We start from the raw sequence: 26,605 nt of genomic DNA on the forward strand, positions 1-26,605 counted from the left end.
TTAATCTTATAACTGAAAGTTTATACTTTATTAATCTCTCCTCATTCTGCCCACCCCTCAGCTCCTAGCAACCTCATTCTACTGTTTCTGGGTTCAACTTTTATTTTTAAATTCTATCTATAAGTGATACCATGCAATATTCACCTTTGTCTTGCTATTTAATATAGCCAAGTGATACATTATTGTTGCAAATAACAGAATTTCCTTTAGGATTCAACATTTCATTAGTATATATGTGTCACATTTTCATTCATCCACTGACAGACATTTAGCTTGTTTCCATACTTGGCTATTATAAATAATGCTGCAAAGAACATGGGACTATAGATATCTCTTTGAGATAATAATTTTGTTTTCTTTGGATATATATCCAGAAGTGGGACTTTGGATCACGTAATAGTTCTATTTTTAATTTTCTGAGGAGTCTTCATACTGTTTCCTGTAGTGGTTATACCAGTTTACATTCTCACCAACAGCAAATAAGAGTTCCCTTTTCTCCACATCCTAGTCAGCATTTGTTATCTCTAATCATTTTGAAAACTGTCATCCTGACAAGTATGATGTAATATCTGTGTTTTTTTCTTTTAATTTTTTTAATGTTCATTTATTTTTGAGACAGAGAGACAGAGAGCGAGCAGGGGAGGGCAGAGAGAGCAGCAGACACAGAATCCAAAGCAGACCCCAGACTCTGAGTTGTCAGCACAGAGCCCAACGCAGGGCTTGAACTTACGAACCATGAGATCATGACTTGAGCTGAAGTCAGACACTTAACCAACTGAGCCACCCAGGTGTCCCTCACTGTGGTTTTTAATGGCATTTCCCTGATAATTAGTGAAGTTAAGCATCTTTTTATGTGCCTGTTGGCCATTTTTTTGGCTATTAATTTGTATGAGTTCCTTGTATGTTTTGAATATTAACCCTGTATTGGATATGTCGTTTGCAAATACTTTCTCCCATTCCACAGAATGCTTTTTCATATTGTTCATGGTTTCCCTTGCTGTGCAGAAGCTTTTTAGTTTGATGCAATCAACCTCATTTATTTCTGCTTTTGGTATGAAATCTAAAAAACCGTTGCCAAGACCAGTATCAAAGAGCTTACCCCATGTTTTCTTCTATGGCTTTTACAGTTTTAGGTCTTACGTCCCAAGTGCTCAATCCATTGAGTTCAATTTTGTGTATGGGGTAAGACAGGGTCAAGTTTTATCTTTTGCATGTGGCTATCCAGCTTTCCAAACACTATTTACTGAAGAACTATTCCTTTTCTCACTGTGTATTCTTTGTGCCACTATCAATAACTAATTGACCACATATGTATGTATTTATTTCTGGACTTTCCGTTGATCTATGAGTCTTTCTAAAATGTCAATACCATACTATTTTGATTACTATTCCATTGATCTATGTGGTTTTTTTTATGCTAATACCATACTATTTTGATTATTGTAGCTTTGTAATATATTTGAAATCAGGAAGTGTGATACCTCCAACTTTATTCTTTTTACTCAAGATCGCTTTGGCTATTTGGGGTCTTTTTTGGTTCCATTTTAGGATTATTTTTCCTATTTCTGTGAAAAATGCCATTTGAATTTGATATGGATTGCATTGGATCTGTAGATCACTTTAGGTAATACAGACATTTTAACATTAATTCTTCTAATCAATGAACACAGAGTATCTTTTCATTTATTTGTGTGTTCTTTAATTTCTTTCATCAATGTTTTATAGTTTTAAGTGTACACCTCTTTCACCTTCTTGGTTAGTTTATTCCTAAATATTTTATTCTTTTTCATGGTATTGTAAATGGGATTGCTTTCTTGTGGTTTTCTTTTTTTGAGGTGTCTTTGTCTGGTTTTAGTTATCAGGGTAATGCTAGCCTCATAGAATGAGTTTGGAAGAATTCCCTCTTCCATTTTTTTTGGAAGATTCTAAGAAGAATTGATATGAATTCATCTTTGAATATTTGGTAGAATTTACCCATAATGCCATCTGCTCCTAGTGTTTAGAAAAATAATATATTCTTACATATAACAGGAAGGATTCAAGACGAGCATAAGGGACCTATCATTGAGAAAATCTGTGGACTTTAATTCATTAAAGATATTTAAAAACAAAAGAGAGATAGCAATTTGTGCAGAATTATTTTGATACTATTCTGAACAGACCAATTTTTGCTATCTAAAATATGTGAATATGTAATATTTACCGTTAGCCAGCATGCCAGTTTTCTCTTCTTCCTAAATTAAAAGAAGAAAATAATCATATTATTTGAAACCGAAATTATATAAAATGACCATAATGCAAACAGTAGCAAAATTTGAAAACCAGTGTTTTACTCCATCATGAGAAAGAAATGTACCTTCCAGATTTCTTTTATTACTCCCATTCACTAATAATTTTACAAGACTAGAGAACATAGCTATGAAAGAACTTCAGGACTGTAGCAATTACCAATTAATTTAGGCCTTTATAAGCCTTGTTTAAAGAATCTCAATGCCATCTGCTCATTCACCTTGCTTAGAAATTCTATTTTTTGAACTCCAAGATAACATGGATACTTTATAGAAGATTCTTGCTATTATAACATCACCAATAATTTTTCTCTTCTTTTCAAAATTAATGATCAACTATAATTTGTAGTCTGTTTCAGTTACATTTTGAGAGACAAAATTTTCAAAGAGGCAGGCCACCAAATGGCAAGATAATTGAAATTTATCAAAATTATAAGTTCCGTTAGAGTTTTATAATTAGTGTCACCTACGTTCTCCACTTGGATAGGCAACACGTAGGATTGATTATTCCATAATAACAGAGCTTTAATTCTTTCTACACTGACACATTTTTATGCAGGCTTATATTTTCTTTTCTTTTTCTTTTTCTTTTTTTTTTTAAGAGAGAGTGAGTGCATGCCTGAGACAGAGAGAGGGAATCTCAAGCCTGTTCCACCCTCAGCGTGGAGCCTGACGTGAGGTTCAATCCCACAACCCTGGGATCACGACCTGAGCCAAAACCAAGAGTCGGATGCTCAACTGAATGAGCCATCCAGGCACCCCTATATTTTCTTAATATATCAAACCACTGTGTCTTCTACTGACTTATTTTTCATAAAATATTTAAATTGCCATATTCTAAATATAAATGCTAGTAAGCTTCTAAGGAAAGCCAGCAGATCACATTAATCTTCATGTATTTCTAGAGGTCTTCTTATTTTCCCCACTAAACTGAGTGATATAGAGACAACTAGTGACAAAGCACCAGGTATATTTAAAATGAGAGTATCTATTGATACCTGGAAAGTATTTCTTGCTTCTGTTTAGACAGTCTATGGTTTCACACATGTTTAAAACATGTAATCCTAACATGCAGTCCCCAAAGAGACCTGACTATATAGATCAAGACTAACGTAATGGGGCGCCTGGGTGGCTCAGTCGGTTGGGTGTCCAACTTCGGCTCAGGTCATGAACTTGCAGTTTGTGAGTTCGAGCCCCGTGTCGGGCTCTGTGCTGACAGCTCAGAGCCTGCCTGGAGCCTGTTTCAGATTCTGTGTCTCCCTCTCTCTCTTCGACCCTCCCCCATTCATGCTCTGTCTCTGTCTCAAAAATAAATGAACGTTTAAAAAAAAAAAAAAGACTAACATAACAAATAGTAATTATCCTACTTGTTAATATAGGTAGCTTCAGAGAGTTCTATATGGCAGACATTATGTAGTAATACCCTTAGCCAATCTTGCTAAGAACTAAGAAGAGATCTGAAGTATAGCAACACTGAATATGAATGAAGTAATGAATTAATTCATGATCTTAGTCTAATAAGTTTCAGACAGTAATGTCACTGATAGCATAAATACTGAGGAGGGATGTTTTTTGTATTTCACAAGGACAAGATCTACCAAAGAAAGTGTAGCTTAATATGCCTGTTTAAAAATTAGATTTGAGATTTCAATTAAAATTTTAATTTTTAAAGCTTAAGGAAATTACTTGCCAAAACAGATCCTTTAGAAAATCAATTGCCAGGGGCACCTGGGTGGCTCAGTCAGTTGAGCATCTGACTTCAGCTCAGGTCATGATCTCGCAGTTTGTGGGTTCAAGCCCTGCATCGGGCTCTGTGCTGACAGCTCAGAGCCTACAACCTGCTTCAAATTCTGTGTCTCCTTCTCTCTCTCTGTCCCTCCCCTGCTCATGTTTTGTCTCTCTTCGTCTCTCAAAAATAAATAATAAATGTTAAAAAGTTTTAAAAAAAGAAAGAAAATCAATTGCCAAATTTATTACGATTGACATCCTGAATTAAGAAAATGTCTGAGTGTTAAGAGACCTATAGCTTTATAACAATGAGAAAGACAATAAAGAACTTTGTATTTTGAGCTCTCCATATAGTGACAGTCAGCTAAGATGATGAAAGGAATTTCAAAACTGTCAAATATATAATTGATGTATCACCTGTTTGGGTACATGTATTTTTTCAGATTTGGGATTTTCTTTGGAATTAGTCTCTTCTTTAGTGGTCAAAGGTGCATCAATATCCTCCTCATCTTCAAAATCATCACTGTAATTTTCTGAAGAAAATAATTTAAAAAGATACAAGAATCACACTGTTAAAAAAGTCATATTCCAATAAAAGACTGCTGAGTTCCAAAGAAAGGAGACGGCATAAGAATAATTTGCTGAAATATTTACATAAAGATATCTCTAGAGAACATTTTTTTTTTGCAAAGATTTAATCAGAATTCAATCCGTAGACTTAAGTTTATTTTGTCATCTTGTACTTTCAAATAGTTATAAGAGTTTTAAATTTTAATCTTTTAAATTAACAGACTAAAAATTTCTAGAACTGTCCAAAAATTTTTGTATCTTTAAAACAAAGTTTAACACTAAAGACAAAGTCTCAAACACCCTACTTATAAAAGGCAGTACTTTTTTGAAATCTTGATGTTGTTAAACACAATTGTTAAATTTGCTTATTTTTTTTGATTTTTTTTTTTTTTTTTTTTTTTGTCTGTGTAGGTTATTTACAATGTAAGCCTGAAACAGTACCTATGAAAGGTCTATCTCTAGCCCTTCCCTTGGGTAAATACTGGCTCTACATGACCTAACATTTCCCAATCCTGGGCACTTCTCAGCTAATGTCCCAAATCATATCTCAGTTATGTTACACCAGAAGGGAAAGTGTGTCCATTTTAACATGATGCCATTAGACTACTTCTGGAGAAGGTGTGGAAGGGACTATCTGGGCAGGATTTCTTCACCAATTAAAAACAATTTTTTTAACGTTTATTTTTGAGAGAGAGAGAGAGAGAGAGAGAGAGAGAGAGAGAGAGAGAATGTGAGTGGGGGAGGAGCAGAGACAGGGAGACACAGAATCTGAAGCAGGCTCCAGGCTCTGAGCTGTCAGCACAGAGCCTGATATGGGGCTCAAACCCACAAACTGTGAGATCATGACCTGAGCTGAAATCAGATGCTTAACCGACTGAGCCACCCAGGTGCCCCACTTCCCCAATTTTTAACTTATTTATTGCCCTTAAAGGAATGACTGAGATCTGTGACCTTTTCAGAGTGGAAACCATCATTCCAGAAATAAACATGACCTTAACTGTATTTCAAAAATTAGATAACATTCAGAAACAAGATGGCCTGATGAATGAAAGACTGTATGTGGTACTAGAGAGTCTGCTTCTGGAACGACTGCCTTTTAGAATGGAGAGGAAAACTTGAGTTTAATTAATAATGAAAATCTGGAAATGAATTTGAGAGGGCTTACAAGTTAAACAGAGATGTTTCTGAAGGTAAACATCTCTGTTTTATTAGTTCATAAGAATACAAAGTGGGTACAGTACATTAGGTAAATAAACTAGTTTAGTTGGTTAACTACATCAATTATCTATATTCTGAGGCTGAGAAGCTGACCTTTGTTTCTCTCCCATATAAGAAAGAACACTGAGATTTTCTAAATATTAGCAGACATAAATTTGCAACACAGTTATTTTTTAAATATTAGTAGACATAATTCACAAAACAGCTATCAAGAAATTACTTTGTATTAGACATACTTCTAGATTCCAGAACCAGTATAACATGATTAAAATTCTAATATTCTACATGGGAAAGAAAATATGGGAGGGTATGACAATGAACTTAAACAACTATGTGGGATTTGAGAACTACTTGAAATCAACGGAAGGAAAATAGTGTTTGTTTGACTACAAAGAGGCAGTATGCCAAACAGTTTAGACAGTATACCATAGCACTTAAGAGCATAACCAGGAGGGGCACCTGGCTGGCTCAAGTTGGTAAAACATGCAACTCTTAATCTCCGGGTTGTAAATTCAAGCCCTATATTGTGTATAGAGGTTACTTAAAAATAAAGTCTTAAAAAAAAAAAAAAAAAAAAAAAGGAGCATGACCAGGAGCCAGAAGGCTTGGATTTAATTCCTGGTTCTACTACTTATAGTATAGAATCATTGGCAGGTCACAAATCCTCTTTGCCTCATTTTCCCCATCTGTAAAGTGAGGATGCTAATAGCACTTATCTCAAATGGTTGCTAAGAAGATTAAGAGTTAAAGTGTTTAGAAGAGTGGCTGGTATATCATATGCCCTATTTAAAAGTGTTAGCTATTACATTTAGTAATAATTATCTTTGTTAGCATTATTATAGCTAGTGTTGCATTTAATCTGAATCAAAAGTTACTAAGGCCAAATATTATTTTGGATTGGAAAAAGTGCTAATGTGCACTTTTCATTTTTTTTTTTTTTCAACATTTATTTATTTTTGGGACAGAGAGAGACAGAGCATGAACAGGGGAGGGGCAGAGAGAGAGGGAGACACAGAATCGGAAACAGGCTCCAGGCTCTGAGCCATCAGCCCAGAGCCTGACGCGGGGCTCAAACTTCCGGACCGCGAGATCGTGACCTGGCTGAAGTCGGACGCTTAACCGACTGCGCCACCCAGGCGCCCCTAATGTGCACTTTTCAAAATTACATTTTGTTAGTTGCATTTTGTAACTGAATCATCTACAGGCAAATACTATAACATATAAATAACCAATCCCTTCTCCAGGAATTTGTCATGAGTAAACTAAGGAAAAATCATTGGTAGATACAGAGATGACAACAGATGAGAAATAAGTGGAAATAAAACAGCGTATCAGAGATTTCAGAAACATTAAGGCAAATTAAGTTTATATAAAAATGAAAGAGTAAAACCACACTGAGAAGGTGGTTTTCATATGAGAAATCCCAGAGATAATAATATGCTGGCTCTTCCATATTGTTTGGAAAACAATGAGAATATTCATTTGTAGTGTTCTAACCTTTTGAGACAAAGATGTTATACATTCAAGGTACTATTTCTATTATATTCCCTAACTTTGCAACTTTGAAATTATTTGCATAAATAGAAGAAGTGTTTTAAAATTCAGATAAAGTAAATAACAGTCAATGTATAAGATCTGAATGATAGATTTTGTAGACATTTTCATTCTTTGTGGGAAAATTTCCCTGATAATTTTAATTTGAATACGATGCAACCTACAGGACTTTCTCCTCTACTATCCTGGATTTCAAGAACTTTGTAAACAATGAGTAAATTGGACCTAATATATGAAAAAACTATTTACAGACATTGGACAACTGGCAGCACAAAAATATGATTCCTAAGAAAAGAAAAACAAGTGAGGTGAGCCCTATGGAACTTGAAGGTACATACATTCATGAATGTTAAGCAGGGAGGGGAAGATCAGGACAGTCTCACTGTGCTAAGGTGACAGAGATAAGAGCAGAAAAGCTGGGCAATCGGAAATTGTAGGGCAGTAACAGAGGAAATATCTATGTAGAAACAGAGCTCTAAAGATCTGCATGAGGTCTCCTTGAGTCTTTCCTAAATATTAAGTCATATTTGTATAGTTTGAGTAACTGAAAAGCTACAGGCTGGAAAATTCACAGAGCTCACAAGGGGTAGTGAGACTCTGGAACTCTACCCAGCTGAAGTGGAAAAAATCCTCATTGTTTAATAGGGTCATTCAGTAGGAACCTCAAAAAGGCTGTGCCTTACTCCTAGTGTCAAACTGTACTGCGGAAGTCTACTCTAGACTTCCTCTAATAAAGCATAAGAAAATCCTTGAAAGGATCAAGCTAGCAAAATCAGTTATCTGCCAGAACAAAGCTCGACACTCTTTATAAGAAGAAAAACAAAATGCAGACACTCAACAATGTAAAAGTCTGCAACATCCAACACCCAATAAAAAAATCACTAAGACTTACAAGGAGAAGCAGCAGTCAATAGAAAGAGACCTACAAATGCACAAACATTGGGATCAGCAGAATATGCTTAATGCTAAGAACTTGAAAAAATGAACATGAGAAAAGATACTGAAGAAATTTTTTTAAAAAGACCTAAAACTTTCAGATTGAACTTCTAGACTGAAAGAAAAAAAATATAAGATTCAATGAATTAACAAAAGATCAAAAGAAAGAAGAAAAAAAATCAGTGAACCTGAAGACACAGTAATAAAAACTGAAGAACAGAGAGGAAAAAAACTTTAAAAAATGAAAGTCTTAGTTACCTGTGGGGCAAAATTTAGTCATTTCACATAATTATAATTAAAGTCAGAGGGCAGGGGATGACAGAAATAATATTTGAAGAATTAATGGGCAAAACAATTTAAAAAATGTTTTATTTTTTTATTTTAGAGAGAGAGAGAGAGAGAGAGACAAAGTGGGGGAGGAGGGAGGGAGGGAGGGCGGGAGAGGGAGAGAGACAGACACAGAGAGACAGAGAGAGAGAGAGAGAGAGAGAGAGAGAGAGAGAGAGAGAGAGATTCTCAAGCAAGCTCTATGCTTAGCGCAGAGCTGGACATGAGGCTTGATCCCACAACCCTGGATCATGACCTGAGCTGAAATCAAGAGCCAGATGCATAACCAATGGAGCCACCCAGGCACCCCATGGACAAAACATTTTTTTTAAATTATGACGGAAAGTATAAATCCATAAGGGCCCCTGGGTGGCTCAGTCAGCTGAGCATCCGACTTCAGCTCAGGTCATGATCTCGAGGTCTGTGAGTTCAAGCCCCACGTCAGGCTCTGTGCTGACAGCTCAGAGCCCGGAGTCTGCTTTGGATTCTGAGTCTCCCTCTCTCTCTGCCCCTCCCCCGCTCATGCTGTGTCTCTCTCTCTCCGTCAAAAATAAACACTAAAAAAAAAATTTAAAAAAAAAAAGTACAAATCCATAGATCAATGATGCTCAACCACCTCGAAAGAGGATAAATACAAGAACAGCACACCAAGATACATTATCAAACTGCCTCAAAACCAGGCTAAAGAGAAAATCTTGAAAAAAAAAAAAAAAGACCCAATATACATTAATCATAATAGGAATTATCATTGATTTCTCATGAGAACTAATACCATAAGACAAAATGAAATTGCTAAAGTGATCAAAGAAAACAAAACTCTAGAAGTTTTTCCTAGTAGACCCAGGTTCTTCATGCTGAAAAAAATTACTACATAGAAACTCAAAATACTAGGTAGTTACCACAGCTGACTCTTGAACATGGGTTTGAACTACAACTGGCTCCACTTACATGAGGATATTTTTCCAGTACAGTACAGTACTGTAAATGTATTTTCTCTTCCTTACAACTTTCTTAATAACATTTTATTTCCTCCAGCTAACTTTAAAAATACAGTATATAATACACATAGCATACAAAATATATGTTAATCAACTGTTGTGGTTCTCATTAAGGCTTCCAATCAACAGGAGGCTAACAGTAAAGTTTCTAGGGAGCCAAAAGTTACACACAGATTTCTGACTGTGCAGGGGGTCAGCATCCCTAACCCCTATGTTGTGCAAGGTTCAACTGTATTTGAAAGTTACTAAGATAATCAATCTTAAAAGTTCTTATCTCAAGAAAAAAAATGTTTTGTGCTAGTGATAGATACTAACCGGACTTGCTATGGTGATCATTTCACAATGTATCAAATAATTGTGTTGTATGCCTGAAAATAATCTTATATATCAATTATACTTCAATTTAAAAATTAATTTTTAAAAATCCATTTCAAATAAGAAATTTAAAATCCTCAAATCTATGCAAAATACAAAAAACTAGGAATGATAACTAAGTGGATAAATGTTTTTACATGTATATAAATTTATCATCTTCCTGAAAAATTTTTTAAATAGACAGTTACAAATAATAATAATAATAATAATAATAATAATAATGCATCATGGAGTTTTAGCATATAGAAGAAAAATATGTGACAAAAATACCAAAAAGGTTGGGAGGGAGTTTACTGTTTTTAAGACTCACATAAAGTGGTATAATGTTATTTGAATGTACTTTCTTTAATAAGATAAAGATGCACACTGTGAATCATAGAAAAACTAAGAAGAAAATGGGGCACCTAGGTGGCTCAGTCAGTTGAATGTCCGACTCTCAGTTTCAACTCAGGTCATGATCTCATGGTTTCGTGGGTTTGAGCCCTGTGTCGGGCTCTGAGCTGACAGCGTGGAACCTGCTTGAGATTCTGTCTCCCTCTCTCTCTACCCCTCCCCTGCTCACGCTGTCTCTCTCAAAATAAATAATACTTTAAAAAATTTAAAAAAAAACTAAAAAAAAAAAAATAATACAGCGAAGAAGTGTAACTAACAAGCCCAAACAAGGGATAAAATGGAATGCTATCAGTACTCAATCCAACAGGCTACAGGACAAAAGCAACAAAACAAACAAATGGCAGAACAGTAAACAACCATACCAATGAATTTACTTTTATAAAGGGTAGAAACATGTCAGTCAGAAGTCAGAAACTGTCAGATTATTAGATAGAAAAGTAAAATCCAGCTATATACAATCCATGAGAAAATCGTTTTAAATATAAAAACAAAGACAAAGACACATTAAAAGTCAAAGGACAAAAAGAAATACCTGAAGAGCCATGCTTTAGAGATACTGGTCCTCGCTCCACAGATTCCCATGGTCCTTTTTCTATCTTCCTAATTGGTCCACCACCCACTCCCAACAAATGAGGCAATAGTGCACTTTCAACAATTTCTTAGTAGCTCAGATTGTAACATAGGCAGTTCACTCTACCCATTCAAAGCTCTTTCCAAGATACCATTTTCCTTTTAATTATTTTTCTATCAATGTCTTTATTAAAAGTTATACTACCTTTACAAATATTGTAAATTTTAAAACCAATAAAATTACCTGCTAGTTCATGTTTCAATTCATTCTCATGTTTATCTTCAGTTAGTTCTACATTAGCTTGACTACTAAAAAAAAAAAAAAAAAAATTACCTAATTTAGTATTACATGTTAATAATAGGTTCCCATGCAATCTTTCATGTATATTTTTTAAAAATCCCTAACATATATTTTCTTCTCAAGTACTCCTATTCTATCAAAAACTAAAAATTTAGGAGCTATAAAGAAAATGTTTTGAAAAGAAAGAATCCTCAAAGTCTAAGACTGTCGCTATCAATTAACACAAAGAGAAAAAATGCCGTATTTTTTAACTTTATACACGAATACACACAATTTTACACATAAATGTGTGCCTTTACATGTCTCAGGGCTCAGATATCCTTTATAAACTAAAGATTAGAAACTGACCACGGGGGTGCCTGGGTGGCTCAGTTGGTTAAGCATCCGACTTCGGCTCAGGTCATGATCTCGTGGTTTGTGGGTTTGAGCCCCGTGTTGGGCTCTGTGCTGACAGCTCAGAGTCTGGAGCCTACTTCGGATTCTGTGTCTCCCTCTCTCTCTGTCCCTTTCCCACTCACACTCTGTCTGTCTCTCTCTCTCTCTCAAAAATAAGTGAACATTTAACAAAAGAAAAAAAAAGAAACTGACTATAAGTTATGAGAACCAGTTAAGTCTACATAGAGGCCAGAAAAGAATGCCAGGTTCAGCATTTACATGTTAACAAGCAATTTAATCATGAAATGGAGGCTGGATACGAGGCCTAAACCTATAAAATCTCAGCAAGGTGACAAAGGAACTTGAGCAAGTTTTAAATAAATTGAGTATACTTTTAGTTCATATACTGTCTGCTTTCAAAGCAAGGACTCCCTTCTACTTTTTCCAGTCCATGAACCCTCTCTTTAGTGAGATCAACAAATCCAAGAAGCTATAAAACTGTAGTAATAATAATAACAGCAGCAAACACTATTGTGTACTCAATGCTATTTAGCACACTAACTGGCCTATTCTAGAAAAGAAATATCAGTAGTTAGGAATAATGTTAAGAAATAAAACAAGCTAAGAAATATTGCAAAGGTGCAAAAACCTGTGGCCAATGATCCTGTGTATGCTTAATCTGTGTTGTCACTGTTGGGAGAGGGAATCAGCCCGGGCCCTGAGTGTCCTTGCATGTTCTTGTGGGGTACACCAAGAAAGGAAGGCACAAACCCCTCATTCCTAGGTCATTTCCCAGGATTGTGTGTGCATCAAGCAACCTTGAGAGATGAGGCAGTATCTCCTCCCAGAAAAGGAGCAGGCTTGTTTCCTCTTACTATAAAAGCAATAGATTCCCCAATCTCAGTGATCTTTTCCTGTAAAGCAACCCATCATCTGTGCAGAGAGCCATTATGGACTCTCCATGTTGCCTCTGCAGGCCATGTGGAGCATGGGGGAACTGAGGCAAATAAATGTGAGATGTAGACTGGACTTTTGTTGTGAGAAATAAAGTCCTTTGCTTCTGACCCAGGAAACTGTGTCTATACTCAGCATCCATAAAACTGATCAGCTAATTTGTTAGTTTATAAGTAGGGTAAAAATCTCAAACTCTATACAGTTCGTGACAGTCACTATACTGCTTTACCCCTGGTCTGTGAGAAACTAAGCATCATAAGACCAGGTACTCCAATAACCAAAGGTTATGATTCTCCTCAGTCTTAATTATAGTTGGTGTTCTTAAAACCTTGAAGATGTGATATGACTTCCATTTATAATTTTAAAAGGTCAAAGGTCGGCTCTATTTACAGATGACCAGCTCAGTCAGCTAGCAGGATTTCCAGGATAAATGAAGTTTCCTGATAATCATCAGGGCCAACCACACACAAAGATAGGACAGAAACAAAACCTATCTTTTACTCCCTGGTTCCTCCTTTCTTTTCTGTCCCTATTTTCTCTGAGTTTACAACAGCTACCTGAACTTTCTTATTTACCTTATCTGTGGAAAATTGCTTAATAAATTACTTTTGTGGGGCACCTGGGTGACTCAGTCTGTTAAGCATCCAACTCTTGATCTCGACCTGCTTGGGATCCGCTCTCTCCCTCTCTCTGCCCCTCTCCTGCTTATGTGCACGCGCTCTCTTTCTCTCTCAAAATAAATAAACTTAAAAAATAAATAAATAAATAAACTACTTTCCTAGTAAGGTCTTTTTGCAGTATGCCATTAGTCTCAGTAGCATCTCAGGCATGACATTTCACATAGCTGGATGCAGAGTGGGCTCTCAAACACAAATTAACATATTCCATTCATATATGAGAAACCATGACCAAAAAAATGAACAGAGAAAAAAGAGATAAAATAAGATTCAACATGTACCTGTTACAATGTTTATCAATTTAAGTCCATGCATATACCAGCCTTCCAAAAATATGGAAAAACATAAAAATCATTTAATGATAGTTGATATTGTATATATATTACCTATGTAAAGCTTTAAATTGTGTGGAGTCATTAGAATCCAATTCCTTATTTAATCTTGAATAATCAATGGAAGATGTTAAGCCTTCCTCAAGCCTGGCAAAAAATTGCTCCTTTTCCTCTTGTTCCTCTAATGTGTCCAATCCCAATCCAAGAACACTATGATTGAGTTCAGAAACTATGATCTCTAAATGGAAAAGAATGAATATATTTTTATTAACATGCAGAATTTTGACAAAATTAATTTTAATGGTGCATTTATTGATGTTCTTAATAAAACTTTAAAATTTTTAAAAATACTTTATCTCTTACCCACCAAATACAGATTTATATTCATAATCAATATGTAACATTGTAAGGTTTCTCTCGAGATATAATTCTAAACCTTCTAGGAAGGTATTAAGTACGTCTACACACTTCAGTAAAGGAGGCTCGAAGATACAATTTAATTTTTAAAAAAATTTTAATTATAAGCATAGTAATTAACCTGTCAATTTGTATCCCTCATATTTCTTACCATTTGTTTCTAAGCTGTCAATACTTAAGATAGAGGTTCCACTGCTCTGAAGAAACTGAATCCTTTCAGGACACTCCTCTTCTATTTCCATAATAGGCTGAGAAGTCTTCTTAGCTTTCACATAGCTTACATTTGTTCCAAGCTGTCCTAGGGGTGGGATTTAAGATACAGTTGGATATTTATGTTCACAAAACTGTTCTGACCACAATGTATTACCCAGTGATATTGTTACACTAACTTTTTTTTCTGTCATACTAATATTGTGGATAGTAGCTACAAAATAAATCTGGTCCATTTGATAAAAATCCAACACCATTTAATAAAAATCCATCAAACATAAAATTCAAAGAAAAATTACAGTACTATTTATTTGCAGTGTATCTTATGAAGTAATTTCAAAAGTTTATACATAATGAAACAAACTTTAAAAATTACTTGAAAGCACAACTATTTAATACAGTATACCATGCCACTGTAAGGATATCTTCTGCCTTATGTGAAGGAAGAGTAAGAAACAACTAGGTGAACGAGAAAGGGGAGACCATTCTGAGTAGGAAGAAGGAAAGGTACAAAGAAAGGGTCAGCAACAGGAGGGGCAGGCCACATTGGAAGACACAAAAAGGCCAGTAAGGTTGGATCTAGATTGTGAGGGTGAGTCCAGGTGGAAATAAGCCCAGAGCAGGATCGATGGGTCAGACAGACCAGGCTGGTACTCATAGCCCAAAGTAGGGTTTCGCTCTTTATTCCAAAAACATTAGAAAACACTGAAAAAGTTATGCAATATCAACATTTATCATAATAGCATACATTTGTTGTAAAAAAACCTGAAATATGGAAAAGTCAAATAATTACATTGTGTGGTATAAATATTAAGATTAGAATACCACTTTTGCTTAGAAGGAAGTCTTAATAAGAAGTCACAAATTCTGCCTTCAGTATCTTAATTAGTGTCCTCTTGGAAAGGATTCAGCATCTATTTCTCATGGCTCTGTGTAAATAATGGTTTCATACATCAAATAGTAACTTCTACGGTTGCAGAGTGTCAAAAGACATATCTACAGACACTTCCAATGAAAAAGTGCATGCCACAGGTTGGGGTGTTGTTGTGGTGTCTGCGGAGTCTCACCCTGGCTCTGAAGCTGGACTCAGGGATATGACCAGACTAACTGATCTTACAAGAAACTAATAACCAAAACCAAGATCCATTCGATCATTCATAGTGAAGAGTATAACCTGTAGAAGGATTAGACTGTTTCATCCTCTAGGCAGAACATTTATCCTTATGGCAGTTGAAAGAAAAATTCTAAGGTTGAAGTAGCTCAATGTTGATGTTTCCTGATGCCTATCCAAATTTGGCAATGCATTCCTCTCCTCCTGAGGCTGTTTACCTCCCCGCTGTGATGCTTCTACACTCTTGATGGCAGGACTCATACCCTGTCTGTATACTAGTGTCTGGTATGCACAATATACCATGAACTCAGTAAATGTTTGTGATTGAACGAGGGACCACGTTATGTCCTTGGGTAGAAAAACCCTCTCCTCTGTGTTCAAACGCATATTGTCAAAGTTTGCTTAAGTATCCTTATTTGCATCTTTTACTAATCAAATCCACTTCTGATTGATAAATTCTTTTTTAAAAATTAATAATTTTGCCAGGTTACATTCCAGTGTTGGTCCAGGGCCTATTCTTTTCCTTTAGGATGAGTATGCACATTCTATCTCTAATTCATTACTTTCTAGAAAAGAGACTTGAATGCTAATTAAGTCTCAAATCTTCGTAAACAATTCCAATAGTACTTCATCATATAATAAATATCCTTTCCAAGCACCAATGGGGGTAAAATTCTAAAAAAGAATTCTTTGCATGCAAACTTTAGCATTGTTACATGGTTGGGGGACTTCTGAAAAAATGCACTGTATTTTTCAGTAGGGCAATTCCTTATTTACAATTTTAAGAACAGAGAAATGACTATCAAATTCACTCTAACATTCATTTATTAAACACATTTATTACTTACTGTTGAGGGTCAGGGGATACAAACAAAAAGAAGTGTTTCCTGCCTTCACAAAGCTCACAACCTCAGGAGTAGCCCTATGGGTTATAACTATCAACACAATGTGTAAGTGCTGTTGCTATGTTTTGAAATCAAAACGAAGGAGAAAATAATTACGTTGAAAAGGGATTTAGAAGAGTTAGGAAAGGATTGGAAGGAGGTAATGTCAAGCTTTACTGGACAAGAAGGATGAGAGCAAAGGCAGCCTTGTGGTGAGCAAGCATGAGCTAATGCACAGAGGCATAGTCAATGATGTTTCCAGGAGATAGGGAGTAAGTATAGCTGGAGCACAGAAAGCTAGAAAGGAGGGTCCTAGTCAGATGATACCAAGCCTTAGCTGTCACATTAAGGAATCTGGGCTTAACTGCATGGGGAAAAAACAAAAGCTACAGGGCAAATTTTCCTCCAGGGATACAGAAATCCTGTGGGTTTACAAAATGGTGCTTAAAGATCCACAAATAGTTTGAACATAGGTTAATAGACATGGTCTGGGGTTCCTTATGGATAATGGCAGTTTCCTATATAGCATGTACACCAAAGCACAGGTACCAGAGAGTAGTTTTCCATTTGTAAAGATGTGACTAGGACTAGTTCTGGGAAAGCTATACATGTATGTCAGATAGGATCAACAATGAGTTCTTTACCAAGGCAATAAATTACTTTCTTGCTATTGTTATTAACAGACTGTGATACCAAAATCTATAGATTTCTTAAAATCTACCCAGTGCAAAGACATTAATACACTGTCAGAACATTTTATTAAATCACCTCAAATCAATCTGCCATGAAATATGACAATACACAAATATCATCTTAATTTGAGTGAATATAAATTATCCCAATATAACAATATAACCTGATAATGCAGAATCATCATAGATTCTCAACTGCGTAATACATAATAAAATGAAGTAATATGTAATTCAAACTTTAAAAAGTCGCAATACTAGTATTATTTTCTTTAAATACCTATAGTACAACAACAAAATCCCAGAATTAAAAGTCTTGACTGACCCCTTGTGGTCAAATAATTTGAAATAAAAAACCCAGCAATATTTACCACCATCTTCAAAATCATCTTCAGTTATCCACCATGGCAATGCATCTTTCTTCTTCACTTCTCTTTCAGGTTGTCTACGTGTTTTGTTTGAATTCTCAAAAGAATCATCTGAAAGCTAAATCGGATATAAGCCATTGATTTTAAAGAATCCCAGATTCATCACTAAAAATGTTTCTCTTCATTGTACATAAACAATTTTCTCAGCAATAATGTATACATTCTTATTTTCAGATATGTGGCTAAAATAACTTAAATATCAAATATACAACTCTGAACATCAATTTCACATCCAGAGTTAAACAAGTAAACTAACCAGAAAAAATCAATGATAACAACAAAGAAATAAAACTTATCAAGAAACTTGATCAGAAAGAAAAGAGAAGGATACAATCCCCTTCTAGACATCCTCTAGGGTCTAAGAATAAATAATGATTGAGCAAAATTACCTGGCATCACTCTAGAAGAACACAGAATTCTAAGACCAGAAGAACTGAGTTTCAGGTGTTTACCAGAGAAATCAACATTTTGTCACAATGATTAATAAACTTTAATCAACTTTTATTGTCCTTTTCTACTCTTCAAGTCCAAATTTTACTACGATCCTAAATCCCCTACTCTAACCCTAATCGACCCACCACCTCCACCACGTGGTCAGTAACCTGCCCTCTCTCTTCACAGAGAAAATAAAGACCTTCACTCAAAAACCACCCTCCTTTCCCTCACTCCACCATCACACTCACCTGTTAGACACTGCTTTCCTCTTTCAGAAAAGAAATTCTTTCCTCCACTCCTGGGAGAATCTGCAGAGGGGTCACTTCCTGCCTTTCTAGGTCCTTACTTTCTTGGTCATCTCATGTTATCTCTGTCTCTGCATCCCCTCCTCTCTCTCCACTCCCTCCTTCCCTCAGGTTATAAACCTGCCCATCTCTGCCTCGCCAGGGCCTAGCACAGCACCTCGCACAACTGTGGAATGAAAGAATGAACATTCAAGTCTACTCCACTTTTCTTAAAAAGGCAAAGCAAGGGGCACCTGGGTGGCACAGTCGGTTAAGCGTCCGACTCCAGCCAGGTCACGATCTCGCGGTCCGGAAGTTCGAGCCCCGCGTCAGGCTCTGGGCTGATGGCTCAGAGCCTGGAGCCTGTTTCCGATTCTGTGTCTCCCTCTCTCTCTGCCCCTCCCCCATTCATGCTCTGTCTCTCTCTGTCCCAAAAATAAATAAACGTTGAAAAAAAAAAAAACTTAAAAAAAAAAAAAGGCAAAGCAAAACAAAACAAACAAGATTAAGATCCTTATTCCTACCTCCTCTTTACCACTTTTCCTTTACATACTAGCATCGTGAGTTCACTGCTCGACCCTTTAGAATCTGGTTCCCATCCAAAACACTCTCCTCCAAGTTCCAAAGGCCTCCTAAATGTTACAAATAAAGGACCACTGCTAGTCATCTTTCCTGATCACATCATGGAACTTGATACCGGTGACCAACTCTTCTCGAATGTCTCTACCTTTGATTTCACAGCATCACTTCCTCCAAGTTATACTTCAGCTCTGTGACCTCTCCCACCTGTCTATTTTAATAGGTCTTGGCTCTTTTGCCCATTTCTTTACAAGACTTCCCCAGGACTCTGTTCTTGGTCCTTTATCTTCATCCTACACAACTTTCCTGGAGAAGAAACCAACGTTTATTCCATACCTGCTCTGTATCAGGACCTATCCCCAGGTTATCTCAATGTTTAAGCAATCCAATCAAGATTTACAGAAGGGGAAACAAGCTCAGAGAGATTAAGCAACTTGCTTCAGTTGTTACTGTTAGTAAGTGTTACACACCTGGGATTTAAACGGAGGTCTGATAACACCTGTCCACTTTCCATTACACTATGTAATCCCCCAACTGGCACCAGAGTGCCCTTTCACTCTAGTAAGTGCCAGGTTACTTCCAAGATGACAACACACAAATTTCCACCTGCCAACCAAACAATTCTATCTCAATGACTTATAATAGTGTCAACTTTAAAGTGTTCCAAAAGAACTCACGGTCTTCCCTGACAACCTGACAATCAAGCAGGAAGCGGGGAAAAGGGAAGGAAAAGGAGTCTATCTGAATTTTAGTTTTATCACTTTCTACTCGGTCTCTAAACTTGGTCATCACCTAGAAATGTTCCATCCTCTCTCTTCCCCATATCTCGCTGTTTACCAAATTCTGACAATCTGCCACAGACTTGGTCTATTCCTCTTAAGCCCCATAGCCACCTAAGAGTATGGAAGGAGTAGAGGTTTTGGGAGCCAGACAGATCTGAGTTCAAATTTTAACTTCAAAATATACTAGCTGTTGCTTAGAAAAAATTATCCTCTCTTTTCAGTTTATTCATGAGTTGAAAAACCACTGACCTTGCAGGCTTGTGACAAAGATCAGAAAATGAAATGGAGAGTGCTCACTCTACTGTCTAATATATACTAGGTATTCTCACTTTTGATAATCTTCCACAATGCTTTTCAGGTTACTACCATTAAAAACAAAACAATACACAAAAGCAAGTCCCCAGAGAGTAACTGTGCTGCTGAGCATATGAAGTTGGAAACCTAATATACTAAAACATGGCTGGTGGGAACATAAAGTGGCACAGCTAGTTTAGAAAACAATCTGGCCATTCCTCAAAAGGTTTAACACAGAGTTACCATACGACCCACCATTTCCACTATTAGGTATACACACAACAGTAATGAAAACACACACCCACACAAAAACTTGTACATGATTGTTCATAGCAATATTATTTATAAATGCCAAAAAGTGGAAAGAACTCAAATGTTCATCAACTGATATGTGGACAAACCCAAAAAATGGAATGCCATTGAGCTATAAAAACGAATGAAGTACTGAAAGATGTACAACATGAATGAACCTTTAAAACATTATGTTGAGTGGAAAAAGCCAGTCACAAAAGACCACATACTGTATGATTCCATTTCTGTGAAATGTCTAACATAAGCATATGTTCAGAGACAGAAAGTATAGTGGTGCGCAAGGCTGGAGAAGGGGTAACTGCTAACAGGTACAGGGTTTCTTTTGAGGATAAAAATGTTCTAAAAGTGATTGTGGTGATGGCTGCATAGCTGCGAATAGGCTAAAAACCACTGAATTGTACACTTTAAATGGGTGAATTGTATGGTATATGACAACTCAATAAATCTGTAAAAAGAATAAAAAAAGCTGGTCCTAGCAATCTCCTTATAAAGATATGTAAGCCATATCGTTGAACAATCTACTGAACAATTTAGCAAAATGACTAAAGAAGTTACCATGACTCTAAAATCATGGTTTTTATTATTAAAAAGTGAGACATTAAAAAATGACCCAAATCTCTAACATGAGATAAAAGCTTTTATGGGTTGAGATTGAATATGAGAGAAAGATATGGAGGGAGAGTGTTGAAGGGATGGCAAATAAAGGGCAAAAGGAAAAAAAAACTGGTCTACACTGCTTTTATCTTTTACAGTGAAAACACTTTCTATAAACTTAATTTTCAAAATGTGCCCATATTTGAAAATAAAAAATCAGTTTCCAAATGAGAAGTGAGATTCTTACCCTGAGTATCTATTATATTCGGATAATTCTTAAATGCGGTTTTTAAACCTTACAACAATCCTACAAGGTAGGCATTATTTTTCCTGTTAATTAAACTGAGGTTTTCTACTACATCGTATATCAAACTCCCTTTATGAACAAGAATGTTAGTATAATCATTTAAAATGTGACTCTCCTGGGGGCACCTGGGTGGCTCAGTTGGTTGAGCGTCCAACTTCAGCTCTTGTGATGATGTCACGGCTCATGAGTTCAATCCCAACATCAGGCTCTGTGCTGACAGCTCAGAGCCTGGAGCCTGCTTCAGAATCTGTGTCTCCCTGTCTCTCTCTGCCCCTCTCTGCTCACTCTCTCTCTTGCTCTCTCTCTCTCAACAATAAATAAACGTTAATTCTTTTTTAATTCTATATAAAAAACAATTTAACGTTTATTTTTGAGACAGGGTGAGACAGAGCACAAGCTCTGTATTCACTGTATTCACTGAATTCACTGTATTCACTGTAGCATAAGTGAATAAGGGAGAAGAGGGGTATAAAGCGAGTGAGGAGGACATGAGCAAAATCATCCAGGGCTCTGTAAACCATGGGAAGGAGTTTGGATTTTATTCCATTTGTGATGGGAAGCCAATAAAGTGTTTTACAAAGAGGAGGAACAGTCTGATTTACGTAAAAGACGGCACTGGCTGCAATGTGGTGAAGGAATGCTGGGACAGTACGTAGGAACTGTTGTAGTACCTCAGGTGAGAAGATGTCACCATGGATTGGGATGATGGCAGATGAAAGGAGAGAGAATGAGGAAGATGACAGATATATTCTGGAGGAAGAGTTGACAGAGTGTGGTGACAGACTTGTGAAGCTGAATGCAGGACACCTCATTTAGAACACAATGGGGAAGTCAGCAGGGGGAGCTCTCACACTCCATCAATTTGTCATCAATTGCAGACTCCAACAAAGAAGTGTATCTTGCATTTCCTAACAGAACAAAGCCTACTCTACTACCCCAGTGGGAAGAAGGAAGGTTTTTCTTCATGCCCAGCAACAGCCCTGCCAATGAGAAGCCATCACCATCCTGAACTCCTGTTTTCCGCCAGTGGACTTTCGTTCAAAGCAGCCCCTCCCAACTTCCTCCTTTTCTCTAGAAAATAACGTCCCTCTCCTTTGATCTCAGGTCTTGCTTATGGGTTTGCCATCATTTGCATGTCCCAAATTGCAGTTCCTTTGCCATTCCCAAATAAATGATAAAATAACGGGCTGTTTTAACCTTGAGGTCAACATTACTTGGTGATCAGAAGTGGGATCCAGAGAAGACTCTCAACAACTACGAGGCTGGTGAGCAAACAGGTGCCTGTACCCACTGAGCCAAATGAGCTCATTCTTTTCTCCCCGACCCTGGAGTCTGAGAGTATGTGTCTCCTGGTTCCAAGCTCTGCTCACTTTGCATTTTGAGTTCTCTGACTTTATTTAGGATCTATTTAAAAGCTTTATTCTTTCTTTTTTACGAAGGTTTTGTCCTATATGGTGAGTACTCATGTTTTTCTGAACTTCTGGTATTGACTAATGGGATCATAATCCTCTAAACTCTCTCAGGACAGCCCTCCTCCTCCTGGGATCCTGGCTGGCTTTATATTTAAAAACTATGATCCTCCTGCATGCACAATGCTAACAAAATAGACCAACTTAACTAAATTTAGAACTTCAATTACTGTCATGGGGGAACTTTTGATCTCCTCCAACTTAATTTTCTCAAAACCAAATTAGAAGACCATGGCTCTAAAATTAAACAAACTGCATGGAATGCCTGTTTTAATTAGTACCCAAAGTCTTCCATACATATTGACTCTAAAATTACCCCTTTGCAAAATACCATTTCTAAATTAACTGAGGCTACGAAACAATTGAGAGAATTCAAAAGGGCTTTTGAGTGCTCTTTCCCTTCCCTGGATTCTTCATCTCCAGACACACAGCAGTCATCCTGTGCTCTGGCCACTCCTCTGGGGCCATCTTCCTACTTCCCTGCAGCAGCATCCCAGCCCCTCCATACCCTTTCCCTTCCTCATCCTACTCTTCTCTCTGGATTTCCCTTTTCCTCCTTATCTCTCCCTGCTCTCTTCCTCTGAACCTAGCAGAACCTCCTCCTTTAAAGTTAAGCCCCCTGAGGATCCAACTGCTAAACTCCTAGTTTCTTATGTTCTCTGGACTAAAGCTGAACTACAAGCTAGAGTCGAAGACTTTGCCAAAGTTACTGAGGATCCTCAGAGATTTGCTGAGTAATTTAACATACACATTCAAACTTATCAACTTAGTTTCTCAGAGTTATATCAATTAGTTCACACGCTTGTCGGTGAGGGCCAGGCCTAACATTGGATGAAACTGGCCTGATAGAAAAATCCTGAAAGAGATTTAGAAAAACAGATCTCTGACTTTTGGCAGGACACTCACTAGAGGTCTTCACAGAAAAATTGCAAAAGCTTTTCCTAAACTTGTTAATTGGAACATCATTCAGGCTTGTGCACAAAAATTGAATAAACCTGTTATTATTACAAATGACTTCAGGTTATTTTTAATGAAAACTTCGGTCTTCCTGTAGATGTTGAGTCCACTCAGGTAGCCTTTAATTCTATGTTCATTAACCGGCTAAATCGGATCTTTCCCTTCCAGTTAAAATGACCAGAATGGAATGGGAAACTACATCTGCCTTAGATTTAGTTAATTTAGCAGTTCACCCGCATTCTAGATGATTCAACTAGAAGACCACTAAAATCCTTAATTTTCATCTCCAACAAATGTAGGCCCCTAAACAAAACCAAAACCCTCCTGATGCCTGCCATTATTTTAAAAAACCAGGACACTGGAAAAAAGGCTGCTACAAACTCAAGTGCTCCAGATGCTGTCAGCCCTCTAACCACTCTTTCCAATGTTCTCCTAATTCCCAAACACTGGGCTCTGAGGAACAAAAGGGGCTTGTCCCAATTCTCTGTCTCAACTGGCTCAGAGAAACAACCCTCCAGACTGGGAATGAATTTCTATCTGTACTCACTGCCACTGGAGCTACACTCCCGGTGCTCAACCCACCACTATAAAGCAGCCCGTGCCTCAGAGGAACAAAACCGTTTAAGCGGTGAGGTTCCTACCTCTAATAAATCTATTCCCTCTGGTTTAGGTCCTTTAAGAGGTACCCACCCTTTTTTCCTTAATTCTCTCTTCCAATTCACTTACTGGGCTGAGATTTCTTAGAAAAGTATCTTGCTGGAATTCCTTTTTCCAAAAAGGGGTAAGCAATTCTAGAATTTGATAGAAGCAACCAAGATTGCCAAGTTGGTGAATCAAGTGACCTTTCAACATCTTTTACTTGCTTCACTTCTGACAGCATTGGAACTAATTCTAAGGGCACTAACCATTGTCCCAATTGGATCAGTTACCACCCTTCTTATGGGTAAAATCCTCAAAGCACCTCGTACTAAGACTCAAATAGACCCCACAAAAGATCTCCCCCAAATTAATCAATACCCTATAAAGAAAGAAGCCTTTCAAGGCATCAAGCCCAAAATAGAAGATTATAAGGCCCCGGGACTCATTATCACCTGCACTAGTCCTTGTAACACCCCTATTTTACCTGTAAGAAAACCCAGTGGCTGAGGGTGGAGGTTTGTCCAGGACCTCCAGCAATAAATATTATCCCTTAGCACCTTGCTGTTCCTAACCCAATATGCTACTAGCATCTAGTCCTACTGAAAGCAAACTTTTCACTGTAATTGATCTCTGTGTGCATTCTTTAGTATTCCAGTTGATAAATTAGTATCTTTCTGCCTTAACTTGGGAAGGAAGACTATACATTTCGATAGTAATGCCCTGGGGTTTTATAGAAAGTCTTACTTCTTGCAAACCTTAAAAGCTGACTAAATGATATAAAATTTTCTGGAGAACCTACCTTGTTACAAAATGTAGAGGAGTTGCCTCTCTGCTCCCTTTCCCAAGCCTCTTCACAGGAGGACAGAATGTAGCTGTTAAAACTTTTAGCCTTAAAGGGACATAAAGTCTCCAAGGAAAAACTGCAGTTTGCTCAAACTCAGGTTTGATATTTAAGACACCTGATCTTGGAATAGGGGTTCATTTAGATCGAGACAGGCTTTGTGGTATCCTGAAACTTAAAAATAAGAGCCAATTATGTGGTTTTCTCCAGCTAGGTGACTACTGTCAAAAACTGGGCTCCAAACTTCTCCTATGGTCCAACCTCTGTATATCTTACTTAAAAACAACAAATATGAATCTATTATTTGGTAAGATCTGAATTACATAGCCTTTGGGGCCTTAAAGAAAATCTTAATAAAGCCTTCTGCCCTTGGACATCCTAATTATCAGCTCCTCTTTTCCTTTTTGCATATGAGAATGGAATGCCTTTGAAGTACTCACCCCAAAATATGGAAGCTGTCATCAACCCATGGGATGTTATAGCCAACAACCGGACACTGTGGCACGGGGATAACCCCCTTGCCTCAGAGCCTGCCCTTTTGGATAAGGCCACTGAAGAAATAATCATGGGAACCCCTTTAACCACCCTTGTGCCCCATGCAAAAGCCCCTCTGAATCCTTACCACACTCAACACCTTTTGGCCAGCTATCTCACCTCCTATGAAATCCTCCTCGCTGCTCCTCAGTAACTCCTCCTCACTGTAATAACCTTGACCCTGCTATTCTACTCCTTTATCCTTCTGATAAAACCTCTCACCACCACTTGATGTGGGCAGATCACCTTTTGACTATCCATGACAATTAATAGATAACCCTAACCAATGCAGATTTTTCATGGTTTACTGATGGGTCTTATTTAAAGAATGAAAATGGTATTGCCCTGGGTATGCAATTGCAACACCTTTTGAAATCATCAAGGCAGCACCTTTACCTTTGGCTACTTCCACCCAACAGGCTGAATTATATGCTCTTACTCAGACTTGTACTTTAGCCAAGGGTAAAACTGAAAATATTTAAATTGACCATATGTCCTTCAGGCAGCCCATGACTTTGGGATATTATAGAAACAGCCAACTTTCCTTACTTCTAATGGGAATAAAATTAAAAATGGCTCTTATGTCCTAAATTTACTAGATGTCAAATTTTTGCCGACTGCCCTGGCTACTATTAAGGCTCCTGTGCATTCCAGACTTGACTCCCTGGAAGCCAAAGGAAACTACCTTGCTGATGTTTCCATTAAAGATGCTGCTCTTAAAGGAACCAATAACCAATCCTCTGTCTTGGTCCTAAGAGATGTTGCCCCAAATGATAATCTAGAAAAACTGACAAGATATATCCAAAAACTAGCCCCAGAGAGGGAAAAACTATATTGGAAATCTAGTAATTGTTGGTTTGATAAAAAGAGAGAACTCTATCTTGAGCCAAATAATAACCCAGTCCTGCCAGACACTCCAAAATCTCTTTACTAACCATTGTACAAGCATTAATTATTGCTCTCCCGATAAGATGATAGGCTTTATGAATCAATTCTGGTACAGAAATATTAACAAGCCCACAAAAGTGCCTACTTTGCTTGTTCTACCTGTCCAAAACACAACTCTGGGAAACCCATCCACACCACCCACTGGCATTTTAAGTTGCCCAATAGACCATTCGAAGTTCAGCTCCTTTCCCATGAATATAAATGTTTTGGTCATGGTTTGTTTTCTCACTGAACTGAAGCTTTCCCTTGCAGAGAGGGTATGGCCCCTTCTGTAGCTAAAATCCTATTAGAAAAG

At 37.2% G+C, this 26,605-nt stretch overlaps 1 protein-coding gene across 3 annotated transcripts in view; it reads right to left on the reverse strand.

Annotated features, from left to right (window-relative positions):
- The window catches only part of CEP162 (centrosomal protein 162), a 117,252-nt gene that overhangs the window by 86,546 nt on the left and 4,101 nt on the right, over nucleotides 1–26,605 (reverse strand). For all 3 annotated transcript variants that reach the window (XM_043593037.1, XM_043593036.1, XM_043593035.1), the window contains exons 3-8: nucleotides 17,279–17,393; nucleotides 14,165–14,311; nucleotides 13,651–13,834; nucleotides 11,202–11,266; nucleotides 4,434–4,549; nucleotides 2,204–2,234 (exon numbers count right to left, since the gene is read on the reverse strand). In XM_043593037.1, coding sequence (XP_043448972.1) covers nucleotides 2,204–2,234; nucleotides 4,434–4,549; nucleotides 11,202–11,266; nucleotides 13,651–13,834; nucleotides 14,165–14,311; nucleotides 17,279–17,393 — 658 coding nt within the window. The remainder of the gene's footprint in view (nucleotides 1–2,203; nucleotides 2,235–4,433; nucleotides 4,550–11,201; nucleotides 11,267–13,650; nucleotides 13,835–14,164; nucleotides 14,312–17,278; nucleotides 17,394–26,605) is intronic.

The sequence above is a fragment of the Prionailurus bengalensis genome, chromosome B2 (assembly GCF_016509475.1).
Source record: "Prionailurus bengalensis isolate Pbe53 chromosome B2, Fcat_Pben_1.1_paternal_pri, whole genome shotgun sequence".
Classification (NCBI taxonomy): domain Eukaryota; kingdom Metazoa; phylum Chordata; class Mammalia; order Carnivora; family Felidae; genus Prionailurus; species Prionailurus bengalensis.